Here is a 10725-nt window from a genome sequence, read left to right on the forward strand (position 1 = left end):
TATTCTATTTATTGCTGATATTGTTTAAGGTCATACTCATATTTATTGGAAAAAAGTACGTAGTAAGAGGGCAGGTTTTCCGACTACATATATATATATATATATATAACTATTATCAACAATAATACAATAATCGATTCACTATTTCCAAAATCAGACTCATTTTAGATCAAAATCAACAAATCATAATTCTAAACGGCAGCAATAAGTTTAATTACTTCACACTTTTGGCAGAATGAAGTCACAAGAAGACCAACGATTGTGATGTTGTCATTACTCAATTGGTGAATTGTAATTGTATCATCTAACTTTTATTTTACATTTAAAATAACTAAATTAGGTACAGTATTACATTATTCAGAAACACAGTTAAAAACTTCGTTAAACCAAGTCTTGTTTTGATGTTGTGCATGAAAGCTGTCACTTTCCTTTCAAAATTTTCGTGAAAGATGTTGAAAAAATACGACATAACTTGATTATCATGAAAAGCTGTTACGCCTGCGATATGCAAGTATCATAAGTATACTCTTCTAAAATATAAACTATTAATATATCTTTAATCATGTAAATTTGAAAAATATTAACATAGTTTTCTGTATATCGTTGCATGTTATAGGCAAATAGAATGTGCTCAGATTTGAACTACGTTACCTGTAGGTTAGGCCCAAGACTTGTCAATATTCATACCCAACCAATTCATTAAATTGTTCTCGATTAGTCTGCATGTAGAATGCAAGTAAACCTGACTTGCCTTAAAAGAGTCTTGACACAAATGTTTTACAAAGAAACAACACTTTTTATTGAAGTATAGCAAAAAAACCAGTTCGAATCGTTTAGGTTAAAAATGTTATCTGGCTGGTTGGCTATCATGTGGCTACTATATCAGTAAAGAAATCATCTGAACAAGGCCAGCTGACAGTCACAAAGAAGTTAGAATCGTGGAATAAGCTTTGCTAGTGGATTAATATAGAAAATCCTAAGCTCCATTAGTACTCCAAGAGTGTTGAGTCACCCATGTCATCAGGCAAGCCCTATTCACGGAAAAGAGGAAACCAGAGTTTCCGACTTTTCTATTTTCACACAAAATTAACATGTCCTTCAAATCCTACCGAACCTTCTGTTTTGCGGCATTAACTACTTACTTGAGACCCAGTTCATCTTTTACCATCACGTGCGTAGAGGAGTTACCTTAGCCAGGAAACTATTGCATAATTAAAACAGAAATTATGATTTTTCAAGGTTCCGGAAGATTGCATTTCTATCACAAATGATGTATATAACGACTTCCATGCATAGTTTAGTATATATCCAAATGCCTGGATACAATATTTTAAAGTTAACTAGTCATTCTGTACAATAAGAACAGAATGCATCTCAAAACGTTTGGAAGAAATGGTCGCCTGATTAAAACCTGACAATTGTATTTGTTTTGTATTTCGATTATTTTTGTTGTTATTACGTGAACGATATTTTTTTAGGGTGAAGATACTTTACGTTGAACATTTGACTTGTTTTGAAACAGACTGTACAATTCAAACAAAAACACTTTTCAACATGTTTCATTCCTTTTTTTTATTTATATAATTTCAATCCAAAAGAAACACGTGTTTTCATTGCCTAATTTCATACCGCTGATTTCTTTTATTTTTGTAAAGTTAAAAGTCTGGGTCTATGATAGCACATATCAGTGTTCATGTCATCCCTGGAGCGAACAAATACTGTATCACGTATCATGCTGAGTGAGCTACATAAATCTCCATTACGAAGCCCGCTTGAAATACTGACTGCTTTACTCGTTGTCCTATCGTTTAAAAAAGCAGAAAATGTTGAAAACATCCACAGCCTTGATGAAGACGTATACTTTTAAATAATGTACACAAGCCAAAATTTAGAATATGAACTGTACTGAGAGGAAACAAAATTGTCAGAATTCAAGCCAGAAAAGTGTTTTCCCTGCATCGCAAAGAATGTTATTTAAAATAGTGGAGCTCATATTGTCGTGATATAAAACTTTTTTTGTATGATCTGCAGGAAAATATAAATTCACAGTTGATGGTGAACACTAATTTCAGCTGGAAAGCAACGTTTTTTTTTTTGTTTTGTTAGCAATCTATGCTAAAAACTTCAAAGTAATACGTAATGTACTGTTAACATAATAACATGTAATTATTTTACTGAGTTCGATTTATTTCATATATATATATTTTCCTTTAAAGAAAGAAATATCGACACTGTTATTACTTTCACAGACTGACTTATGGTACTAAGAAAAAAGCATGGAAATTAAATGTAAGGATAATAACCGATAATATGACGTAGAATAATACGAGGTTCTTACCACTTTGGATATTGGTTTAAAGAATGGCACTCTGTGCTTGTAGTACAACTTCATGATTAAACTAGCAAGTATTTTTAACTCCACCTCTAGATTTAAGAAATTCGGAGATAAACTTTCACCTTTTATTTTATTTGAATTTTTATTTATCTGTTTATTTCACTGATGTTGTGACGCCATTTATTCAATAATCATACACGTTTAGGTTATACTGATTAATATTGATTAATATGGAAAATGCTTACCTACCTAACCTAACTAACAAAATGTTCGCTCAAAATTGTGGTAAATCCTGATGGTATTGGGAGTGAATATTTATTTATTGAAAATAGTCTTTAGTCCTAAGCCTTAAAAGCATAATGCTGGTTGTATTTGTGATATTATATAACATTGAAATATTTTCTTAGTCTTAGTACTGAGTAGTTTATGACCTAGAATTAAGGTTCATATATCAAAATTTAACTTATTGGTCGAATGATTAGATTTTCTTTAAAACCTTATATCTCTATAACTGTCTTTTTTGTTTGCAGAGTACGTAATAACACATGTATCAAAGTTTTTATTAGCGATAAGATGTAAATGAATAAGTTATTTTTAATGCATTTTGAAATCATTATAATGACATTCGCTTGATTTGATTATTATTGAAATAAATATTAATTAGTTCATAGGTATTTTAAATGTTATACAGGAAATATTGTTTATATTCTTTTAAATTCAATTGTTGCAAGTTTTTGTGCTTTAGAACTTCATTCTTATCTTGTTCAAATCAATATATTTATATCACTATATTACAGCCCATCGACGCATACTCTTATAATGTAATTCAAGTTTCTCCTGAGGACCACCAGAGGACGAAACAGAAAGAAAATGCGCTAGATGAACTGTTAAACGAACTTCAGTATTTTAATCAGACAGACGAAATTAGAAGAGATCCGCTTGGTGGTGTTCATAGTCATCTTGCTTCAAGTTATTCTGAATCATATGGTTCTTTTACTCAGCAATTAGGCCACAGGAGGTCACCAAATCCTTCAGGAGAAGTAAGTAGCAAATTATTGGTTGGTGAAGGTGGTATTCGCCAACGAAGTCCATTTGCGTCAGACAGAGGTAAAACCACTGCCCCCCCTCTCCATACTAGTCGCAAACAACAACATTTTCAAGAACCTCCTCATCTTCCTCCCAAAAAAGTACCCCCTCCTCCACCTCGTACAACTAGTCGCTCAGCAATGCAGTCTTCCAATATATCGATGGATGAAGATTTTAATGGTGCTGCTAATTTTACAGAAAAAATTCAGCAAGTCAGCAAGAGAAACCATTCAAATTTACGGGCGCTTAGATCTACGTCCGATTCATTGCGAAGATCAACGTCAGGTGACGAACCGCAATTAAAAACAAGCAGCAAACAGGTGATCAAAACACGGGCTTTGACGGAAGAGATTATACGGAGAGATTTCTCGTCTAGTAGCAGCAGTGAAAGCGCCAACTCCCAGGAAGGGCTACTTACAAAATCCGAGCTCGCTGTGAAATCTCACTTAGAGCGTAGCTTGTCAGAAGGAGGCAAGCCTGGAGCAGTAAATGTCGCTAATCTGAGGAACACGTTGAGTTCTTCTTCGACCTTGATCTCCACTCGGAGTCGTCAGGAGATCCTGGAGTATAGGCATCAGGAACTACTGAACAAGCAGAAACGACTTCAAGATCAGTACAACACACTACAACAGCTTCAACGTGCACAGCTTCTCACTCGTTTCTCGTCTTTAAGACGAGCGTTCAGTAACACAGAGACTGGCGGTCTAAAGAAGACTGGAAGTGAAAGTAACATCTTATCGAAATCAAAACTCGCTTTGGCCTCCTCATCTGGTTCTATGACTCATCTGTCAGCGTCTGTCAAAGCTAATAACAAAGCAAACACGGAATTGCAAACACCAATTTTGAAAAAGTCTAAGATCGACACACTTTCGCAGTCATCCAATATAATTCACGAGACTGACATAATGTAATACACAGTATGTTCCAGAAGTTTGTATATAAACCTGAAATACAATGTTAACACATCCTCCCTATATTTAAACCTATGTCATATCGGCAGCTCAAGCGTTATTACTATTTAGAAATAATAATCAGACATCGTGTATAGAAGTTGTGGTGAACCCCAGTTTTTTTTTTCTTTTCTTTTTCTGTTAAACGGTATTTTTTGTGCGTACTTCATAACTCTCTGCACCGAAGATTGTTGAGAAATATATATATATAATAATCTTTCACTCTTTCTCGTTCAGTTTCGATTAGATGACAGTAAAGAAAAAACGTGAGTAATTGAGGATTTATGGTAGTGGGCAGAATTGTGTTAGTTCATTCGCCTATAGAAAGGTAAGTATAACCTGTTCTCTGTAATATCAAAGAGAGCTAATGTTTCACCTCGTTAACTTTATAAACAGGTTCCTAACTTGGACCACTTGTAAAATAGAAGTAGCTGCTCTAAGGAGTTAAGAAGTTGCGTAGTGTTCTCCATTTCTGTCATCAGATAGTTACGAGTAATGGAACTTTATTCGTACCTGCTGGGTAGTAAGGTGAATATGAACATGGCCTTCAAGCTGTTAACTCGAGTGAATTCTGTTACACGCCATGATCATAGTTTAGTAACCAAATCTGGAATTCATTGTTTGTGTTTGTATGGAATATTTTTACTAAATGAAGTGTTCCTTCAGGTATAACCAATTAAGACGTACCAAAAGCATAGTTACGAAGTCATTCAGGGTACAAAAGAGGGGTAGAGGAATTATCAGTGGAGGGATATCCTTACAGCTCACATTAACCACTTTCCTGTAAACATCACCAGTGCACCTTGAAAAATAACTAAGATGCACCATGTAGACACAGAAGTGCAGCACTTTTATCTACATATTTTTAAAGATCAGATCTGTAAACTTTGTTTCTCATATCTCTCATATTTTAAAATAATAATCCTGTTTTACTGGCATTTTTTTCTACTGTTGATTTTACAAACACTATTTCAAGTCATTATGAAAATATTGTTTATGAACGTATCTTAGATATCTCAATAATGGGTCTAAGAAATGAAAATAAAAGATTAATGAGTGTAACAAAGTTTATTAATGAAAGCCCATTTACTGTTCTAATCTCAAAATATCACAAAAGATGATGTTAGCATAATACTAAATTATATAAAACGACATTTTATCTGCAAAGTATTGAAAGCAGAATATAAATATTAGTTAATTTTTCTTTTTAATGATTAAAGGTGTTAAAACAGTGAGGTAGGTAGAAATCATATTTTCTGGCATAATATCTCAACTTTTCAAGATATGTTATCCGAAATACAGACCTATTTCTCATCTTGATCATCTTAGGCGTACCTACTGAAGTAAAGATGATACATTTCTAAAACTCAAAGTGAAATAAGGAACAAGATAAAAAAGAAGATGCAAACTCAAAAATTGTGGTTCTCTTTCTTGAGCTATTTTTTATACTTAATTTTCTGATTATGTAATTTAAAAAAAAGAAACTAGCATTAGATAAAAATTAAAAATAGAAAAAATATAGAAGAGTATAGAACTACATTAGAACATTTTCCGTGGGACATTTTCAAAGTCTAATCCTGAAAATGTAGCTAGTTCGTCATATTGATGACATCCAGAGGCGTCGCTAGGCGCTGGTACACGATGCTCTTGCCCCGAATCTCCAGTTGATGTCTTGTCGATATCATACCGAAACGCCGAAATTCCCCGCACCCATGGGCTCGAGCACCGAATCTTTTAAGCACCTAGAAACACTTCTGGTGACATCATTAATTAACACCATAGTAATAAATCTTTTTTTTAATGTTCATCGTTTGTAAATATCAACAAGGTAGATAGTTTATTAAGTTATTTTATTTTTGTTTTGTTTTTTAGCTCACACGTTATCTATAGAATGAAATGAAACAAACATGGATATTTTCATTTTAATTTGATGCTTTCTGAAAGCATCTGAGAAAAAAAATCAGAGTTTATTATACATGGATTTCAAAAATGATCGTTTGAGCAAATTCGCCCACGGATATTCCTAATGGATTTCCAGTAATGGTGAGAAATATTTTTGACAGTTTTCTGTAAAGATCTGAGATCAGGATTAGCTGTTTTACCAGAAAACGGTCATGCAAAGTGCTATTATTTTTTTTCTCTATTTCATTTATTTTATCAATGTAGCACAAAAATATCAAATGGATCGTTTGATTGATAAATCAAATCTCCCTTATTTCTACATCCAGTTCTAAACTTTTTTCTGGTTTAATAAACACAAACTGCAGAAAGTTCATAGTATGGTTTAATGTAAGTTGTTTATTTGATTATTAAGAAAGTGTTACAGTCACTTTACCTATTATTATTTCGTTTTTACGTGTAGTAACTTATTGAAAACAACTGTTACACGTGTATCGTTAAGGGAGAAACCATAATACTGATTAATAAATGCCAAAAATTATGGACTTTGTACAGCGGAGTTTAAATATTGATTGTATTAAATGTGCATACTGCAGTTGGTTGATTTCTGTTCTCATTCATTATCTAAAACTCAAATAAAATTAACGTAAAAACTCATTTGTATGCGAGATTTGAAATCAGTTGAAGAAACTGTTTCTGAACATTTTTAAAGAGAAAGTGATTAACCTGGTCACGCTGACCTCTCTCTAAATGATTATATAATTAACATATTTGTTTTTGAAAATTGTGCATACAATTAACATTTTAAGTATTTACTGTCTTATTTTGTAAAAAGAAACAACAACAAAAAGAAGATTTTAAAGTATACTCACTGTGAACTCGTACATCAAGAGAACAAAATGAACGTAATTTAAATGCGTATTTATGTTTATGGAATATGTTTTTAGAGAAGAAGAAGAAGAAATGGTATAGGCCATTTAACCACGTGAAGTTCATCATTTAACGAAAACATGTGACTTTCAATCAATATTTTAGTGTCCATTCATCACAACTAGCTATCTTGCTATGCTGCGGGAGTTCTTGTAACATTTGATTTAAAACAAAATACGAAAGACTACGTGAGAACAAGCAAAAAAAAACGCTTTGGTACAATGTTTTAACCTCACCAGAGCCACGAGTAATAGCTGTTTCAAAGAAATAAAACGATAAAGATTTTGTTTAGTCGCTTTTATGAAAGTTTGTTTTATTCGCTACTTGTTATTCTACGCATACGCTAAAAATAATGCATAACTTTATCATAATAACGACATTCTATTCGAGCGTACATATTTCATCTTTTATATGTTCTGTTTTAGTGAAAAGTTATACAATTGGCTATAATTTAGTACACCTATAACTGATATAATGCAAATCGGAGCTAAAGAAACTAGCATCTCTGTTTATTCTGAATAGAAATTATTCGTACGGAAAAAATGAGGAAATACAAATATATTTCTTCACCACAAGTCAAATAAACATAAGTCAATAATAATGAAAGAAATCAAATCTAAATGTGCAATATAGTAAGTTTATAAAAATGTCTAATATCAGTTTAGTACAATGATAGGATCAATAATATCAATTGTGGAGAACTGTAATACCACAAACAGAGATGTAATAAGCCTCTTCTCCCACAACTAAAACATTATGATATAATCAAATACAAAAAAAGGGCTAAATGTCGAGTAAGTAACGGAATGTTTCAATATAATGATGAATAAAGAGAACAAGATTAGAAAACTCCGTGTGGAGCGAGTAGTCTTCCTCAGTACAACAACATAAAGAAGTGACAAAAAAACACGTAATTTTATAAATATTCATATCATTTATAATATGAAGTTAGATTTAAGGTAACATCAGTTGCTGTTTGAGAAATCGGACGGCCTTTGGTCAGTCTCTAAGGGATTAGATGATTCCAGTACTCTAAGTCATTAGAAAATTATTGGAATGAGGGAATATAGTAGCCGCCTTTCTAAGTTCGTCCGATATAGTGACTACAAGACCCTCTGTTGTTATGAAACGTTATAATCCAATATAAGGTGAAACAGGTGCAAAATCAGAAAGAAAGGGACAGATTCGGCGTCTGTTTGAGAAAGGAATATAAAAGACAGCAGTTCGATGAAAAAAAAAACGAAGAAAGGTTGGAGATGTGAGAGAGAACGAATCAACTGACAAAGGCGAAAGAATAAAATAATATACTGGTAATAAGAAACAAAACCTATTTCTAGATTTTTGTGTTACTGATTTCCAGTGACGAACAATAATTTGTTAGGCTTACATTGGTATGAGTCAAATCCTGATAGGAAAAACTACAACCTAAATAAAATTGAAGGACATAAGAAGGGAAAGATAAGTGTGAGTATTGCACAATCGTAAACAGTTTATAATATATTAGGAAAAATAATTATATTATTAATAACTGATCAAAAATAATCTTAGGATATAGATAAGAACTAGAAAGTAATATATAAATTAATAAAGCCAGTTGTATATAACTTACTGACTAAAAGTGCATGATATCATAAAACACTAAAACCTGTAATGACGACACAGCAGCTCCTGGGAGAAGTCTTATTGACGAATTGGAATTCTCAACCTATATAATGACGTAATTTGACTTTTTTTTCTTTTTTTTTTTGCGAGGGATGATTTGAGCTATAGCCAGAAATTGCTTATTTGTCTCGGATATTCGCGCAAAGATACAGAAGTACGATCTGTGCTAGCCGCCCCTAATTTTGAACTGATACACTAGAAGAAAAACAGTCAACGTAACGTACTGCCAACTCTTGGAATGCCCTTAAAAAAGTGTTTGGTTTGACCGTCACTTATAGTGTAGTCTTGTCTCAAAATGCGGACCGCGATTTTACAGCAAGGGAACGTGAAACCTCCAGATTCATAGTCCGACACGCTAAGCGCTAAGTCAAGCGCAGTTGTAGTTTTTATAAATATAAGTATTCATGAATAAACTAGTTAAAGTAGGTTTATTTAGCTGCCATAGCATCCATCTACACTTGTTACGAAATAATTTATAAAAAGATAAACAAACATACAGGAATACGACAATTTCTTTTAGAGGATTTATAGTATCGAAGGAGTATTAGAATGATGGTTGTTGAGGAAGAACAATGCATCAAGACCCTCATTACGTAGAATCATTTTACAGTGAAATTCCTTGTATAAAACACACTTAAAATCGTGTTACAACTTCAGTAAACACATGAAAAGGTTTAACGTTTATTTGAATGCAAGTATACGAGTACAGTCTGAGTTAACGGCTCATCAAGACTAGACTAGGAAAGAACAATGTGAAACAGCTAAATGTACAATCTTCTGTGATGTCCAGGATCATAAATTCTTAAAAGAATGTGAAACGATAATGTTACTTATTTCTCTATTATAAATATTGCTCTAATCTAAGTAATTTACTGACAGTCTATCAGCCATATACAGTGTCTCAACCATTAATGTTATTGTAGTTTTTATGCATTAACTAATCTTTTGAATAGCTGTATACCAATATTACATCAAGGTGATTATAAAGATTGTTTGTTATGGATTTCGCGCAAAGCTACACAAGGGCTATCTGCGCTAGCCGTCCTTAATTTAGCAGTGTCAGACTAGAGGGAAGGCAGCTAGTCAGTCATCACCACCCACCGCCAACTCTTGGGCTACTCTTTTACCAACGAATAGTGGGATTGACCGTCACATTATAACGCCCCCACGCTGAAAGGGCAAGCATGTTTGGTGTGATGGGGATTCGAACCCGCAGATTGCGAGTCGAGCGCCCTAAGCACCTGGCCATGCCGGACCGATTATAAAGAAAACCCAATGTTTAAAATGATTATATCTTAAATATTACTTGATGAAAATATCATCCGTGGCGTACGAGATACATACGTTTTATTCAGAATAATTTGAACAACGTATAATATGTTTCAAACTACGTTATTCTACTTTTCTAAATCGTTTTCTCACAGAATATCATATTTTTCTTAATTTCTTTCAAAAATACGAGATGAGTGATTTGAACAAAATGCATGTCAGTGTGCAAAATATTGAGATGATCAACAAAAACCCTCCACAAAAAAATAATAGCTGCAATAGCTCTATTTAGGAATAGGCTTGATAAATTATGCTGATTGAAAGCAACGGACAACATACTGAACTCCCTCTGTGAAAGTTTTTTGAAACACTCTATGGTAAATTTTTTTTTCTGAATAAAACTTTCAATTCTCATTGTGCCTCTGTTGAAATATAATCTCTTTTAAGATGTAATAATTGTAAACATTTTTTATCCTTCCTAAACGCCTTGTTTGCTTGTAATTAAACAAAAAGCTACACAATGGGTCTGGATAATGCCTCACCAAGAGTTTTGGTTCAATAGATTGCAGCCAACTGTGAAGCATGGTGGTTTCA

At 33.0% G+C, this 10725-nt stretch overlaps 1 protein-coding gene across 12 annotated transcripts in view; it reads left to right on the forward strand.

Annotated features, from left to right (window-relative positions):
• The window catches only part of LOC106474893 (coiled-coil domain-containing protein CG32809-like), a 386694-nt gene extending 379829 nt beyond the window's left edge, over positions 1–6865 (forward strand). For 10 of the 12 annotated variants that reach the window (XM_022383530.1, XM_022383634.1, XM_022383845.1 and 7 more), the window contains one exon: positions 3133–6865. In XM_022383530.1, the coding sequence (XP_022239238.1) occupies positions 3133–4332 (1200 nt within the window). In that variant the 3' untranslated portion in view covers positions 4333–6865. The remainder of the gene's footprint in view (positions 1–3132) is intronic. The other 2 variants (XM_022384076.1, XM_022384133.1) reach the window with 2 other exon arrangements.
• The last annotated feature ends 3860 nt before the right edge of the window (positions 6866–10725 follow it).

The sequence above is a fragment of the Limulus polyphemus genome, unplaced genomic scaffold, assembly GCF_000517525.1.
Source record: "Limulus polyphemus unplaced genomic scaffold, Limulus_polyphemus-2.1.2 Scaffold0, whole genome shotgun sequence".
In the NCBI taxonomy this organism is placed as follows: domain Eukaryota; kingdom Metazoa; phylum Arthropoda; class Merostomata; order Xiphosura; family Limulidae; genus Limulus; species Limulus polyphemus.